Source organism: Eurytemora carolleeae, unplaced genomic scaffold (assembly GCF_000591075.1).
Source record: "Eurytemora carolleeae unplaced genomic scaffold, Eaff_2.0 scaffold133, whole genome shotgun sequence".
NCBI classification, from domain to species: Eukaryota; Metazoa; Arthropoda; class Copepoda; order Calanoida; family Temoridae; genus Eurytemora; species Eurytemora carolleeae.
Genome location: NW_019396188.1, coordinates 32,340 through 50,164, shown reverse-complemented (window position 1 = coordinate 50,164; position 17,825 = coordinate 32,340). Strand labels below are relative to the sequence as shown.

Here is a 17,825-nt window from a genome sequence, read left to right as displayed (position 1 = left end):
GCGTTTAATGATAGATAGATAGATGGAATTGATCACGTGACCTAATGATTGGATTTGAGAGTTATGGGGGTTACCAACACTACCCCTCTATAACGATTAAACCGAAATCCTATCTTATACAATAAATTTGTAATTGCTGAGTTCCCCATTTTGCCATTAAATTAGAATGAGACAAAAGTTGTAAGTTCATCGTCGAAAAATACTAACAATCCACCACCAATTTATATCAAATATAGTGTAAACAATAAATATGTAACTTCTTTTAGAGGTGTTTAAATATTTTCTCCTGAAACGCTTAATTTTGTATGTTTTTGTTATATTTCATAGATAAATAATTTTTTACTTTTTAATTTTTTTTTACAATTTACTTTAATCGTTTATGATATGAAGCGAACTCTAAAACCTTATTCCTTTTATAGATTTTGAACCCGACAACTTGTTTCAGACCTGCAGTTGTTTATAGCAAGATGTTTCGCCATCTTGTGTCCGCTCATAGATTTGTATCCGCAGCAACAGAACAGCGGAGAGTCAAGGGAAACCGGTTTTCCAAGATTAAACTCCGGTTTAGCCTAAATATATGGTTTTAATTAGAGTTATAGCAGAACAGAGCAGAGTCGAGAGAAACTGGTTTTCCAAGATTAAACTCCGGTTTAGCCTAAATATATGGTTTTAAATAGAGTTCTAACAGAGCAGAGCAATGTCAAGAGAAACCGGTTTTCGCAGATTAAAATCCATATCAGCCTAAATATATGGTTTTAATTAGACTGAGTTTTGACAGAACTGATTAGTCAACTGAAACCACTCTTATCGGGGTAGGCTGCTTAATCTGTTTTAAGTATCATTTATAATTTATAAGTGGGTTTCCCAAATATATCTGGAATTCAACTTAATATATTTTCACTTAAATTTTACGTAGTGTACACTGTACATGTGGAGTTAAATCTAGTTAAGGCTCGATCTGTTTTAAAACCTCTGACTTATAAGATACAAGCTGAAGGACCCTACGGCGTTGCCCGTGGAAAAAATTAAATATTATTTTAGAATAGATTTTTTAACCTATAACACCCCCTTGCCACCCATAAGTGTCCACAAAAATTTTTAGCCCAATCGGTCCAGCCGTTTGGCCGGCTATACGTAACATATATATACGAATGTCTTGTTTTATTGTATAGATTGTTTAAAAAAATCTTTATCACTATTTTACCTTAGAATGGAAGAGTTGTGAGTGAACACTCATCGCCTTATTGCAACAAGTTGAATATCTGCATTTAGTGCAGCAGAGGTAAGCCATGTAGTGGCCTGTGCTCGTCATTGTTCTAAAATTGATATATTAAACATTAAAAAGCGGAATATAGGTTTATTTAGGAGGCTTAAAGCAGGGTTCATCCCAGAGAAAATATGGGTCAGTTTACACTTAACCTGACCCAATTGACCTGCCACTTTCAGATTTGAAACACTGTCAAATTTTGGCAAAAATCCGCCATTTTTTGAGAAAAATCGGCCAATTTAGGGATAAACTCTACCAAGTATCAGAGGAAAATGCAATTTTCGCCAAAAATTTCTGCCATTTTTGCTTTAACATAACCTGCCACAAACAAAAACTTAGGAAGGAACCCTGGCTTTAGGACAGCCAAAATACAGGCTGTATAGTGTGTAGTAGACAACTTAGATCCAGTCCAGACAAAATTAAACGAAAACTATACGTTTTCTGCTAAAATCGCTAAAAAATAAGAAAGGGTATCTATTTTCTTAAAACCTCATGAACATCTTTTTTACCCAGATGTTTGTTTCTTTGTAGGGTAACAAAAAAATGCATACTCTTTAAGGTAAACTTAGATAATCAAATCAAGGACATAATCGATTAATTACCTTTCGCATTCGCAACACTTTTCCCTGTCTGCATCATAGATCGCCATATCTTCAAGATTAACGGCAGCAAAGGCAGCTTGCTGGGGTATCATACTCTTGCCAGATCCTTAAATATTAAACAAATACATATAATGTCGATTGTCGAATCTGTAAAACATTATTTCGACATAAGCCTAATTAAAATTGAATGTAAATAGTACAAATTGTAAATCAGTACATCCTTGTTTCCACCCAAGGTTGCTAGCAGACTAAATTTTCATTCGTGTCTCGCAAACTTTGTCGCAAAAATTAATTTTACCGAAAGGAAGCGAAAACGATGCAGATGGGAAATATTTAGAATTATCTTTTTTTTTGAAAATGCGCCAATTCGAAAAGAAAAATCCGCCAAAATTAGAAAATTATTTTAAATGGCCGACTTCCAAATCAATAGTTAAAAGCTAAATCTATTTACAAGAAAAAGAGGCGTGAAGCGTCCTTAAAGCCTAGTTCGTAATATTTGGTCCCAGCTCCACCTACTGAGATAACTAAGAACTAAATCTCCACCAGTTTCTAGGATCCCAAGAAGCTACCTGTTCTCCTTGATGCAAGCTTGATAATATTCTTCTCATCAGGTTTAGGCATCTTAATGGAAGCATCTGCTGAGCTAACTTGGAATGGTTCAATCTCATCAAACTCCTTAATATCAATAGTATCAATTAACAATATTCACCTTGAATACTGTATGCAAGCCTGGAATCCCTGGCTGATTAAAGATAAAGAAATCCTGGAAAAAGTACAGAAAAGAGCTATTTATCATGACTTCTGGACTCTCAGAGAAACTGAGAGAGGTTGGACTCACTAGTCTGGAGGAAAGCAGGAAGAGGGAAGATATGATTCAAGTCTGGAAAATCCTTCATGGACATGATCATGTGGATAAAAACAAATGGATTAGCTCAGCCTATGTACCTGGGGAAAATGAAAGACAAACCAGAATGTCCAGTGATCCTTTGAATCTGAAGTTACCTGTTGTGCACACCGAAATACGAAGAAACTTTTTAAGCAGTGTTTCGGATCCGTATCATTTTGATGCGGATCCGGATCCGCATCCGTGATGATGGATCCGGATCCTGACTCTGATACGGATCCGGATCCGAGGTAACTTTTGATTCTGTGAATCGGATTTTCCCTTTTAAATGTTATGCAAGGTTATAATTTATAAGCTATGGTACTCCTAAAGTTAAAAATGTCGTCATTACTATTTTATAAATGTAAACATTAAATTATTAAAGATAATTTTGAAAAATTTTCGTCATGTAAATAATACATTTACGAACCATTTTTTATTTATTTATTCCATGGTTTTGGTTAATTTTTGGCGCTACCCGGATCCATATCAACGTTTCCTGATACGGATCCGGATCCGGATCCGACCAAATGATACGGATCCGACCGGATCCGGATCCGAAACGCTGTTTTTTAGTGCAAGAGTTATCAATATATGGAATGATATTCCATATGAAATCAAAAGTGCTGGAAACCTGAACATTTTCAAAAACAAGCTCGATAACTGGCTGAATTTCTGAACGGCCAATGAAGTCGGAAAAGAGATGTTTTAAATTATCACACCCGTGATATATAAACATAATTACACCAATTAAACCAATTAAATTTAAGTGCTCTCATTTTAAAGTAATTATACATTATCAAATCAAATCATGGAAAGGTTCTTCAAGCTCTACTAATACTATTTAGTTTCTAGGTTTAACTAAACTAATTGCTTTCCTGGATCCTAGGTTTAATTACTTTTCAGGATCCTAGGTTTAATTATTTTCCAGGATCCTAGGTTTAATTACTTTTCAGGATCCTAGATTTAATTACTTTGCAGGATCCTAGGTTAAATTACTTTGCAGGATCCTAGGTTAAATTACTTTGCAGGATCCTAGGTTAAATTACTTTGCAGGATCCTAGGTTTAATTACTTTGCAGGGTCCTAGGTTTAATTACTTTGCAGGATCCTAGATTTAATTACTTTGCAGGATTCTAGGTTTAATTACTTTGCAGGATCCTAGGTTTAATTACATTGCAGGATCCAAGGTTTAATTACTTTGCAGGATCCTTGGTTTGATTACTTTCCAGGATCCTAGGTTTTATTACTTTTCAGAATCATAGATTTTATTACTTTGCAGGATTCTAGGTTTAATTAATTTGCAGGATCCTAGGTTTAATTACTTTGCAGGATCCTAGGTTTAATTATTTTGCACCGATCCTAGGTTTAATTACTTTGAAGGATTCTAGGTTTAATTACTTTGCAGGATCCTAGGGTTAATAACAGTGTAGGATTCTTGGTATAATTACTTTGAATGATTCTAGGTTTAATTACTTTGCAGGATCCTAGGTTGAAGAACTTTGAAGGACAATGGGACTAGTCACTTTGCAGGATTCTAAGACTAATCACTTTGCAGGATCCTAGGTTTAATTACTTTGAAGGATTCTAGGTTTAATTACTTTCCAGGATACTAGGGTTAATAACTGTGTAGGATTCTTGGTATAATTACTTTGCAGGAATCTAGGTTTAATTACTTTGCAGGATCCTAGGTTTAATTACTTTGCAGGATCCTAGGTTTAATTATTTTGCAGGATCCTAGGTTTAATTACTTTGCAGGATTCTAGGTTTAATTACTTTCCATGATCCTAGGGTTAATAACTATGTAGGATTCTTGGTATAATTACTTTGAAGGATTCTAGGTTTAATTATTTTCCAGGATCCTAGGTTGAAGTACTTTGAAGGACAATGGGACTAATCACTTTGCAGGATTCTAAGACTAATCACCTTGCAGGATCCTAGGTTTAATTACTTTCCAGGATTTTAGCGGTGGGGGGTCGTCCGTTCAATGGCCCCACGAGGTTGCTCAAGAGAAGCTTACTGGATATGGCTGTGGCTAACGTTCTTGATATGAGGAAAAATATGTCTTAGAACGGTGGCACAAAGTGATTGAATACTCTAATACTCCATATAGCTTTAACTTGACGCTTCCCTGGATTGGAGGGTACACAATCGTCACCAGGTTGAGTGACTAGGCTGCTTCCGGTAGTATCGTGCTTTGCTTTGAACTGTCATAGGGGTAAGCAGCGTTTCGGATCCGGATCCGGATCCGTATCAGGAAAAGTTGATATGGATCCGGGTAGCGCCAAAAATTAACCAAAACCATGGAATAAATAAATCAAAATGGTTCGTAAATGTATTATTTACATGACGAAAATTTTTCAAAATTATCTTTAATAATTTAATGTTTACATTTATATAATAGTAATGACGACATTTTTAACTTTAGGATTACTATAGTTTATAAATTATAACCTTGCATAACATTTAATAGGGAAAATCCGATTCACAGAATCAAGAGTTACCTCGGATCCGTATCAGAGTCAGGATCCGGATCCATCATCACGGATGCGGATCCGCGGATCCGGATCCGCATCAAAATGATACGGATCCGAAACACTGGGGGTAAGGATAGTAGGGCGCCGGGTGAACGGGTTTTGGGCACTGCGGTCCGATGATCCCACATTGGGGTCTACCAAAATCTTTCTTTCATTTCATTTCAAACAGCTGACTTTAGTGCAATTGTAAGTTTGTCCAATCGGCCTTTAGTCCTATTGATAAAGTATTGTACGTTTATAAAGATGGGTGATTAGTACCTTATACGAGACGTGATCCTTCTCCAGGTGAACTTTAAGTTGAAGTTCTTTCAGAAACACGAGAGAACATTTCTTACACTTGAAGTTCTTCTTCTTAGTGTCCTAAAATTGAAAAAAGTCGGAAAAAATCCTAAATAGATCCTAATACTCGTGAGATGTATGTCACAAAATGTCGTCTTTGAAAAAAATGTCCAACAGATTTGTTGTGTTTTACGAATATATTAAAAATGATATTTAACAGATTTAAAATTGCAAGCTTTCTAAGCTTTAACACTTTTGATATTAAGTAAAAAATTATAATATCAGTTTTAAGTTACTACATTAGAGGCATAAAAAGAAACTAGATTCAAATCGATCATGAAATTTACAACAAAAGTTAGATAATTACGTTTCATTAATTCAAAAATAAGTATCAGGGGCGTACTCAGGAATTTGTCCAGTGGGGAATTTTTTTCTATGGGGGGGGGGGAGGTCAGCACCAATGGGAAAAATCTCCTGGAAACCATTAATTGAAAGCAAATACCTCGTGTTTCTGAAGATGTTCCATGAATGAGACAGCACTAGACGAATTGTATCCCTACGCCAACAATCAGTTCAAAATGAACTAAATTCAATTGAGAAATCAAATAATCAATTAAGCACATCTAATTCAAAAATCAAACATGATAATTTTCAAAAACATACCGGGGGCTTAAAATAATGTTTTAAAAAATCTATTCTTAAAACTCAGAAATTTTGGTTTGAACTATTTTCCTTTTCGTTTGTCAAGCTGTAGGTTTTCAAGCACAACGGGCACTGAAGCTTATCTAGAAAAGAAAATCATAAAAATTCATATTCAGTTATTCGACAATTAATAAATTCATGAATAATGTAATGCGATCTATATCTATATCTATATCTATATCTATATCTATATCTAAATCTATATCTGTATCTATATACGGGCACTCAGTGGACGGCGTTCATATCAATACAATGAAGCAGACTTTTCTATCTACGTTTTGATTTCTAACAAGCATTTTTTCCATCAAATTACAAGTTTACAAGTAAGTAAAGAGATGCTACTAATTAACAGCTTCTCTTTGCTTCCATGTTCATGTGTATCCATTCTGTAAGCTTGGTTTGAAATAAAAAAATCATCTTCATTGTATTGAAATATACGACGACGACTGTAGTTTTTTAAAACTTTGTATTTCCTAAATTAGAATCTATTCTACACAACTGTACAGATCCGAAAGTTTCCATAAACTCTAAAATTTTACCTGTTCGGTCGTGCATTTCGTGAAAATGGTCGATCAGCTCTCGATGTATTGAACTTCTGAACTCACAAACCTTTGAAGATAACATATATAACAAACTCTTCCCATTACAAATAAATCTTTATCAGATATTCCAGAAAATTTTAACCCCTATCTACCCCCCCCCCCAGAGTGGTGACGCTCTTATTTAAGGAAAACACTAGTTGATGAGAAAAGAGAATGTGGTCGGAAAAGTCACAGTATGTAACCATGTTAAATGATTTGCCGCAACTTTTCCCAATCTCGGGCATTGGAAACCTAAATTGAAGGGAACTTAAGTCGGATTTACAAGGATTAAAGGGAACTTAAAGGGAGTGTTCGCGAAAAATGAAAGGGGGTATAGGCTTAGTGCGATAAAAAAGCGCTTTTGATCGCTACTAATCTTACTTCTCTCTGTTGCGTCTATAAGGAGAAAATTGTTAAAGACGTCTCATACCTAATAACTTAGCGGCCATACAAATTGAGAAAATTGCAACATACGACTTGGACTGTAAACAAATCAATTTAATTTGAAACAAATCATTCAAATATTACAACCTAAAGTCATCGATTATCTTTCGCCACATTTGTATACAGTTTATATTTTATAATATTTTTTTTCAGATAGAAGTAAGATTAGTAGCGATCAAAAGCGCTTTTTTATCGCATTAAGCCTATACCCCCTTTCATTTTTCGCGAACACTCCCTTTAAGTCGGATTTACAAGGATCAAAGGGACTGTAGACGAATTTTAAGTGTCACTTTATGCCAAGGTAGAAATATCACAACGGTACCCTAGAACCCATTATAAAGTGGAAAAAATTAGGTCTTAAAAGTGTTAAATTGAAAATTGAAAATAATAATTCTTTTGAAATTATAAACATCATGATAACATATTTATACCAGGTCAGACAAGGCTTTCCAGGGTATTGTTGTGAATCAGACACTGTCATCTTTGCATGGAGGCTCCATTGAAATTAGCTTACAGTCCCTTTAATTGCAAATGTTGTTATTTTTACAAATATTTTATTATTTTCATATTCTTACCTGGCAGCAGTAGGGCATCTCAGCTTTAACATGCTCCTTTAACATATGCATGATCAGTCTGTTCACAGTTAGACAGCTGAAGTTACAGATCAGACAGTTGTTAACCATATTCTAAACATTATAACAGTTGATGTTATAGATCAGACAATTGTTAACCATATTCTAAACAGTATAACAGTTGATGTTATAGATCAGACAGTTTTTAACCATATTCTAAACAGTACAACAGTTGATGTTACAAATCTGACATTATGCATAACAATGTTTCTGTAACAAATTTGAGAGACGTGGTCCATATTCTGAACAGTTAACACAGTTGCTGTAACAATCTGACAGACGTGATTACGTAATAACTGAAATGATAAATATGTTATGTAGTGAGTAAAAATCATTGTTTTCTATTTGTGCATAATTTTGCATATTTTTTTCTAAGTATCTCTAGCAATATTAATCTCAATGTGGAAGTATTTACATTGTGTTAGATAAACCAGATCAACGGCAGCTGAAGTATCCCTAGCAATATTAATATTAATATAGCAGTATTTACATTGTGTTAGATCAACCAGATCTGGGAACTTTAGAATGGATAAACTTTAATCCCGACTTCTTGATCCGAATATCCATTGTGGAAACTTTTAATTTTAGTCCTAATCCACTCTTTTTCTGTCTCCTTGGATATCCGTTAATTGTTTTCTCCAATGAGAATATTTCTGTTCTCTCATTGGTTGCCTGATTTCTCTGATTGGCTGCTACAGTTTCTCAGACGATCAAATATTAATTCGAATTTTATCGTTTTTCATACACTTTTAAGATAATATAATCTTGCAAGACTATGTTAATCTGGAGATTAAGAAAAAGAGTGGATTAAGCCTTAATCCCGATATCCACCATTCAAAAGTTCCCAGCTCAGATCTACGGCAGCTGGAGTATCCCTAGCAATATTAATATCAATATAGAAGTATTTACATTGTGATAGATCAACCAGATCTACAGCAGCTGGAGTATCCCTAGCAATATTAATATCAATATAGAAGTATTTACATTGTGTTAGATCAACCAGATCTACGGCAGCTGGAGTATCCCTAGCAATATTAATATCAATGTGGAAGTATTTACATTGTGTTAGATAAACCAGATCAACGGCAGCTGAAGTATCCCTAGCAATATTAATATTAATATAGCAGTATTTACATTGTGTTAGATCAACCAGATCTGGGAACTTTAGAATGGATAAACTTTAATCCCGACTTCTTGATCCGAATATCCATTGTGGAAACTTTTAATTTTAGTCCTAATCCACTCTTTTTCTGTCTCCTTGGATATCCGTTAATTGTTTTCTCCAATGAGAATATTTCTGTTCTCTCATTGGTTGCCTGATTTCTCTGATTGGCTGCTACAGTTTCTCAGACGATCAAATATTAATTCGAATTTTATCGTTTTTCATACACTTTTAAGATAATATAATCTTGCAAGACTATGTTAATCTGGAGATTAAGAAAAAGAGTGGATTAAGCCTTAATCCCGATATCCACCATTCAAAAGTTCCCAGCTCAGATCTACGGCAGCTGGAGTATCCCTAGCAATATTAATATCAATATAGAAGTATTTACATTTTGATAGATCAACCAGATCTACAGCAGCTAGAGTATCCCTAGCAGTATTAATATCAATACCTTTTACAGCTATTCGAGCTACTTACTTTTATACCTTAAAGTTAATTGCCTTAAAATCATATGACGGTACTTTCAAGGAATTTTCAGTGTACTGTATATTGCACAGTGCACAGTGCACACTAACTAGAGTTTACAACACTCAATTTTCACGTAGTAAAATAAGTATATCTCAGTTTTCGCTACTCAGGCAAAGGTTTAAAGGCCACGTTGTGCAAAGGATATGTCACGCTATAAAAAGAATTGGAGGGTCACATGCATTCATGTCACATTTAAATTAAGCAATGTAAAAATGTGAAAAATGTCTACCTTTCAGATTCTACATGAAGATGAAGATGCTTCATGAACTCGAGATTGTTCATAAACACCTTCTTGCACACGTGACACTTGAACGCCATGTCGGCTTTGAACTCCATAGCCAATACGTCTGCCTCTCCCTGGTCAAAATTCAAAATTCAAAAGGAACAAAGGAAGCTTGAGTTTACAGTTACATATAACCTTAACTTTCCCAACATTCAAGTATAGGCTGTTAAAATTAGGATATCTACTGCTTGATATCAAACATAAGGATCCATTTTAAATCGTACAATGGAGGACCACTTGAAATTACGTCTACAGTCCCTGATATTTATTTATTATAAAGCAAGCACAAAAGTTTTTATTTCTCAAAACATAATTTGAACTTTTAAAATACTCAGAAATTGTCGTGCAAGTGTAAGTGAGCTGATAAAGTGTGAAGGAAGGGGGGGGGGCTGTTCAGGTTTAAGTAACCTGAATAAGAAAGTGAGCTGATAAAGTGTGAAGGAAGGGGGGGGGTGTTCAGGTTTAAGTGGTCTGATAAAGTGTGAAGGAAGGGGGGGGGGCTGTTCAGGTTTAAGTGGCCTGAAAAAGTGTGGAGGAGGGGGCTGTTCAGGTTTAAGTGACCTGAAAAAGCACTGGGAAAGGGGTAGGGGCGATTCAGGTTTAAGTGACATGAAAAAGCGCGGGCAGGGGCTATTCAGTTTTAAGCGGCCTGAAAAAGCGCGGAAGAGGGGAGGGGGGGGCTGTTCAGGCTTAAGTGACCCGAAAAAGCGTGAAGGAGGGGGCTGTTCAGGCTTAAGTGACCTGAAAAAGCGCTGGGAAGGGCTATTCAAGTTTAAGTGACCTGAAAAAGCGCGGAAGAGGGGGGGCTGTTCAGGTTTAAAAGACCTGAAAAAGCGCTGGGAGAGGGGGAGGGGCTTTTCAGGTTTAAGTGACCTGAAAAAGCGTGGAGAGGGGATATTCAGGTTTAAGTTACCTGAAAAAGCGTGGGGGAGAGGGGGGGCTGTTCAGGTTTAAGTAACCTGAATAAGCGCGGAAGAGGGGGAGGGCTGTTACCTGGAGGGTTGCATAGTAGTAGGGTTCAAGTTCAACCATCTCCTTACAAACCTTAACAAATATCTATATAATAAAGCTCTTAATATTCTTAACAGTTAGACAGAACAGTTTATTTTACTAATTTAACAGACGTTACATATTACCAACAGTTAAGACAGTTTGCAGACAGCGTAAGATTTAATACAATTGTGCTGTGAATCTTGGGACCAAGCATTGATCTCTATCTAATAAAATTTTTAAAAATTATCTAATTCTTCTTGGATATCCCGTGAATGTTATACCCTGAAGGGACAACTTTAAAAGTGCCCACAATAGATATCGATATCAGTGTTTAAGATAAAAAATATCCACACAAAAGTTCCGATCTTGGGTCACATAAATGACGTACCACTTCATAAATCTCCAAAACTTATTGCTGATTCTAACCTTCAAGAGATGTGTCTCATCCAGATGAACCTGCATCTTCTCTTGTGTGTCAAAATCCTTGTAGCAGTATTTACATTGTGTTAGATCAACCAGATCTACGGCAGCTGGAGTATCCCTAGCAATATTAATATCAATATAGNAGTTAGTCCCTTTAATAAACTCCTAATTATGCAGTTAGTCCCTTTAATAAACTCCTAATTATGCAGTTAGTCCCTTTAATAAACTCCTAATTATGCAGTTAGTCCCTTTAATAAACTCCTAATTATGCAGTTAGTCCCTTTAATAAACTCCTAATTATGCAGTTAGTCCCTTTAATAAACTCCTAATTATGCAGTTAGTCCCTTTAATAAACTCCTAATTATGCAGTTAGTCCCTTTAATAAACTCCTAATTATGCAGTTAGTCCCTTTAATAAACTCCTAGTTACGCAGTTAGTCCATTTAATAAACTCCTAATTATGCACTTAGTCCCTTTAATAGACTCCTAATTACGCAGTTAGTACCTTTAATAAACTCCTAATTATGCAGTTAGTCCCTTTAATAAACTCCTAATTATGCAGTTAGTCCCTTTAATAAACTCCTAGTTACGCAGTTAGTACCTTTAATAAACTCCTAGTTACGCAGTTAGTCCCTTTAATAAACTCCTAATTATGCAGTTAGTTCCTTTAATAAACTCCTAATTATGCAGTTAGTCCCTTTAATAAACTCCTAATTACGCAGTTAGTTCCTTTAATAAACTCCTAATAACGCAGTTAGTCCCTTTAATAAACTAACCTTCATCTTTTTAGCAATAAGGGATTCAGCATCAGCATCTGGGGTCACAGATCTCTTAGCTCCTAAAGACAATTGTTTAAAATAAAACTTAAACCCTCAATTATGTTTTTCAACCTTTCTTTGAACTATCATTTTCTAATTCATATCTTGCAACGTATGATATTTCAAACTAAGAAATCTCCTATGATTGAACTAAAACTTGAAATAACAAAGTTTAACACAATTAGGTTGCGCACATATTGGGATTAGAAGAATTGGAGTTTAAGGCAAGTGTTCAGTTTTCTATTTCATATCCTTATATATTGGTTTCAAAGCATTTAGAATTACTTTCCTTTGTATGTTTTCCTATGTCTCCTATTTTTCCTATTTTGAAGAAGTTTATTCCCCAAACTCTTATTCAATTAGAAACAAGATCTTATTTTCTGTTTTTAATTATTTTCAACTTCAGGTCGTTATTTTACTTAATTGTCCTAAGGCACGTTAAGTAACGTAACGTCCCACAGATGGTCTGTAATGTTAGTGAAAAGGCGGTAAAATCAGGGAATAGGAATAAAGGGAAAGGAAATGGCGCTGGTCTGGCATGAAAAAGCCAGTCGCAGTGATTTGCAGACCAGTACGGTAAACTTTACACACACTCTTTTGGTACAGACACACACCATGATTACAGTCAAGGAAATTGTAGAACAATGTTGTCAATTATAATTAAGCTTGAATATCGACTATATTTATTGTAAACTTTAATCAAGTTATATTCTTTGCATGAAAATTTGGCTTATAGTGTTGACTTAAATATATAAATAATATACTACAAGTATATTAAACTTATTTTTAAGTAAACAATTAACAATAAACAAATGTACCCTCCTAGACTGTACAAATACCGAGATTCGTATGTACTGTATAATACCTACAGTACACACCTTTGGTACGGTAAACTTTACACAAACTCTTTAAGTACAGACACACACACATGACTTTTCCACCCCTTGGGTAAAATCTATTTTTGTCCGTAAAAGGTCGACACCACTCCGGGTGGTATAAAGGAATTTTTCAAGGGTGAGCTCAATTTTTTTATTTCTGGGTTGGGCTTAGGACCTACTGCGGCTTTTAAAACCCTATGGAAATCTTAGATTTCACTGATCAATCAGGAGAAGGATGAGCCACCATAGCCCTCCCGCGCTCCTATTTGCCTCAAATTTTGAAAATAGTCTAAACGTTTTGTATTTATTTACAACAAAGAGCTTCATTTGATGATTAAGTTTTTTTTTAGAAACCCGAGTGGCCCAACCCACCAGCAACCCCAAAGATAATAAGATAAAATCCTTAGGTTGGGGGCCTGTTGTATTAATGTTTGTTTACCTGTATCTATCCTGGGGGAGGGTTTAGGAAGTATAGGAGTAGATTGGTTGGTAGATTTAGCTCGTATTACCACAGGACTACCCTGAAATATCAATAAAATAACAACACTAACCCTAACACTAACCCTAACACTAACCCTAACAACTGACACTGACACTGACACTGACACTGGCAAAAATAAATCAAACTTCATTCCGCTGAATAGAGACATTGTCATTAGTTTATGTTATGTCAAGGGCACTGACACTGACACTGACACTGACACTGACACTGACACTGACACTGACACTGACACTGACACTGACACTGACACTGACACTGACACTAACAATAACACTAACATTCACTAACACCAACACCAACACCAACACCAATAATAATAATATGTGTGATTATGTGAGATGATAATGATAATAATAATAATAAAAATAATAATAACAATGACAATGAAAATGACAATGACAATGACAATGACACTAACACAACAATATCAATAACATAACAGTATCAATGGCAATGGCAATGGCAATTACAATACCAATACCAATACCAAAAACAAAACCATTGAATAAAAATAACAATGACAACAGCAAAGAAAATAAAAATAAAAATGACTTTAACAAAGTTCGACTAAACCAGGAACTGTATAAACAAAAATATGCCTGAAGCAGTATTTGTAGAGTGGATACTATTTCTTTAGGCGCACACTTCTTTATAACGGTCATTTTTAGTTTTTAATCATTTTTATCCATAAATTGTCCGTAGCATCTTTGTTGTGTTTATTAAGTATGTGTTATAGCTTTACGGGAAATCTCCATGGCTTTGTCTCTTTACCAAGTAGAAACAATGACAATGACATTAACAATGACAAAAACACAAAATTAAGAATATCAGTGACAATGACAACAAAATTAAGAACAACAATGACAAAAACAAAAAATTGACAATATAATGATAATGACAACAAAAAAAACGAAAAAAATTAATTTACGGAAAAATTTCACGAAAAAAGACGTCAAAAATAAAAATAAGAAAAATCCATAAAAATTATGTCTATAATATGTTGAATATAAGAACCTGTACTGGTACTATATCAGGTCTCTCTGAGTATCTCCAATCCAGGAACGGATTTGCAATAATCTTCGCAACTCTGGATTCCATTGTCTCGTCTAAAAATTAAAAATGGGGGTGGACCAAACGATTGAATTAAAAAACAATTTTGGGGGAAAAATCACGTAAATTCAAAATTGAGAACTTCTGTTTCACAAGCTTAACACCCCCCTCCCACACCCGCTCTAGTGCTCTAGAGGGGAGGGGGGGGGGCATAGTGGGATATTTTAGATGGTCAGAGTGGGTTTTATCATGTTTTTTTGATTCATGATGAGAATGGACAATTTAAATATATTCTTAAGTCTTTACACTTACAAACATTGTAGCTTGCATTGCTTTATATAGCTTTCAATTTATAATATTTAGGATAATCTAGATATATTAATAGATTCTATCGACCATTAATCAATGATTTGAGATTTTGTCTCTGATTCGTGTATAAACTACCTATTTTAATAGTTTTCTCAAAATAACCAGCTTTTCGTCGGATTTTAGACCATAACTACGAATTGGACACTTATCCCCAAAAATAATTCTAAAGCGGCCGAGCCTTATTTAACTTGAATAAGAGGTTTATGGTGTAAACTCAATATTGCAGGACCCCCCTTGTGCCCCCCCCCCCCTCCCCTGTGTGTGCCTCTGATAACTTAATACCTTTAAGAGCACAGGCCTGTGTTTGTGAAGATATCTTCTGAAGAATAGAATCAAAGCAAGCCAAGGAGTACTGACCAAACATCTCCCTATGAGTATATTTATAATAACATTTAAAGTCATTCATATTGAAAATTCAATGTTTATTTCTTTTAGAGGCGTCCGAAAAAAATATAGCAAACATTATCTCAAATTTTTACTGAATCAAATCTCAATCAACCAAACAAGCAAAGATAGACATTAAGCAAAACAAACAAATCATTTTGTTAACAAATAGTTCCCTAAGAATCCCATTAAATATATATTAAAGGGACTGTAAGCGTAATTTTAAGTGACCATCCATGCGAAGATAAACAACGGTCTCCTTAAATGTTTTCCTGATCAAGTTTAAGTTATATAACCGCTTGTGTTCATTTAAACTGTTTATTTATATTTGCAGTTTCTCTGCAAAACTGAGTTGCACATTTCTAGTTTAAAAGAAGCAATCGAGAAATTATCAGAATTAAGCACTTTTTGAGTCCGATGAAGATGGTATTGTTCACATCTACTATCCGATTAAGGTTTTAAATTGGGCATCTTTACATGGAGACTGGAGAGTTACTTGAAATTTCCTTTTAGACTGAATCAAAACAATACTTTTTGTCCGACACCAAGCACTGTACTGGGAAATATTGCTAACAGTCCCGCATAACAATTTTACATTTGGAAACATAGAAATGTTAATTGATTCCTCAAAAACTAAATCATAATATTGCCAAAATATGCATCTGAACACTACGACAATTCATCCCTCTGGAACAAAAAAAATAGTAATTTTGGACTAAACTTTCCTAAAAAACAATTCGTCCAATAATTGTGGATAAAAATTAAGTGTGAACTATTCTTTACCTGAAGGACAACTCGTCTAAGAACTGCTGGACGATAGAGTTAGTCAAGTTAGACAAAGTGTTCTGGTACATCTTCGGTACAACTTTCTTCAGATAATCCATAACCTAGTAAATAAATAAATAAAACAGTCCCTTATCGACCCGAGGAAAAGTTAGGGTAGAGCCCGTCTCACTGCGCCACTTCCTATAAAGTAGCGGGGCGTTGCTTCATTTAGGATAGGTTTCATTTAGGATAGGTTTCATTTAGGATAGGTTTCATTTAGGCTAGGTTTCTTCAATTTTTTAAAAATCATTCTTATTTTTTTTGACATATAAAGTGACTTCCCTTTAACAAGGTGGTAAATCTGATTCACAACGGTACCCTTTAAACATCCGTCTGAACAAGGGATGACTAAGAAAAACATCCTTTTTCTGTCGGAAAATTGATTATTTTCAACTGTGGATTTTTGATACAAAGAAAGTGAGGGACATTGGCAGTGCTTTATCACGGTTTTAAGATGGAAGTTAATTGAAATCTCTTAAACTTGATTTCAAAATAATATCTAGCATGATTTCAAATTAATATATGGCATGATTTCAAATTAATATCTAGCATGATTTCAAATTAATATATGGCATGATTTCAAATTAATATCTAGCATGATTTCAAATTAATATCTAGCATGATTTCACACTAACTCTCCTTTTTCTTTAGAGTTATTGATGATTAAAAAAGGGGGTGCGTATTTATAAATATTATTAGAAATTTGAAATTTTCATAATTTTAAATCCATATATTAGACAAAAAAGGAGTATGTGAACAGGTAGACTAACAAAAACAATTTATGAAAAAACGAAAAAAAAACTTGAAATATTTAAAAATGGGCTAAAAATTAAAATGTGATAAGGGCGCAAAAAAAAATTGGTTTGAGAAAAATGTTAGTTTTATAAAGAGAATATTTATTAAATCCAACCTGTTGGTTCGTTTGTTCAGGTCGAGCGGAGTTCAAAGCTCCCAGACTACACTGGTGAACATTTCTGAACAAATATTTGAAAATTATTTACAAACAGTGCTTAGGATCCATTTAATATTAATGTGGATCCGGATCTGCACTGGAAAAAAATGGATCCAGATCCAGGTCATTTCTATATGATTTACTGAATCTTTTTAACAAAAAATAATTTCAAATTTCTTGTTTTATTTTTTTTGGCATTTTTTATCCTAAAACTTGATGAATCATTCAGAGATGAGGAAATTCTTATAATCTCTTTTTTTCTCAAAAGTTCAGATTTTGGATTTAGAAGTATAAAAGGTTTTTTTTGCAGTTTTTGGCTGAAATGTTACCCCTTGCATATTTTTGCGGATCCGGATGCGGATCCAGGAAGCCAAAATCTTGCGGATCCAACGGATTCGGATCCGGATCTGGATCCTAAGCACTGTTTACAAATATTACAAACTGACCATTTGAATTAAGTTAAAGGAGATGTAACTGTAAGCGTAATATACCCTCCATATAAAGGAGATGTAAGCGCAATATATCCTCCATATAAAGGAGATGTAAGCGTAATATATCCTCCATATAAAGGAGATGTAAGCGTAATATATCCTCCATATAAAGGAGATGTAAGCATAATATATCCTCCATATAAAGGAGATGTAAGCATAATATATCCTCCATATAAAGGAGATGTAAGCGTAATATATCCTCCATATAAAGGAGATGTAAGCGTAATATATCCTCCATA

At 34.5% G+C, this 17,825-nt stretch overlaps 1 protein-coding gene across 1 annotated transcript in view; it reads right to left on the bottom strand.

The window, feature by feature from the left end:
* Positions 1-413: 413 nt before the first annotated feature.
* LOC111697643 (uncharacterized) overlaps positions 414-17,825 on the bottom strand; it is a 29,682-nt gene continuing 12,270 nt past the window's right edge. The window contains exons 18-34 of the mRNA XM_023467715.1: positions 17,054-17,117; positions 16,102-16,205; positions 15,217-15,302; positions 14,530-14,621; positions 13,453-13,534; positions 12,094-12,155; positions 10,896-10,946; positions 9,849-9,976; positions 8,782-8,951; positions 8,358-8,437; positions 7,870-7,980; positions 6,070-6,123; positions 5,547-5,648; positions 2,439-2,544; positions 1,870-1,975; positions 1,205-1,316; positions 414-569 (exon numbers count right to left, since the gene is read on the bottom strand). Coding sequence (XP_023323483.1) covers positions 414-569; positions 1,205-1,316; positions 1,870-1,975; positions 2,439-2,544; positions 5,547-5,648; positions 6,070-6,123; positions 7,870-7,980; positions 8,358-8,437; positions 8,782-8,951; positions 9,849-9,976; positions 10,896-10,946; positions 12,094-12,155; positions 13,453-13,534; positions 14,530-14,621; positions 15,217-15,302; positions 16,102-16,205; positions 17,054-17,117 — 1,666 coding nt within the window. The remainder of the gene's footprint in view (positions 570-1,204; positions 1,317-1,869; positions 1,976-2,438; positions 2,545-5,546; positions 5,649-6,069; positions 6,124-7,869; positions 7,981-8,357; positions 8,438-8,781; positions 8,952-9,848; positions 9,977-10,895; positions 10,947-12,093; positions 12,156-13,452; positions 13,535-14,529; positions 14,622-15,216; positions 15,303-16,101; positions 16,206-17,053; positions 17,118-17,825) is intronic.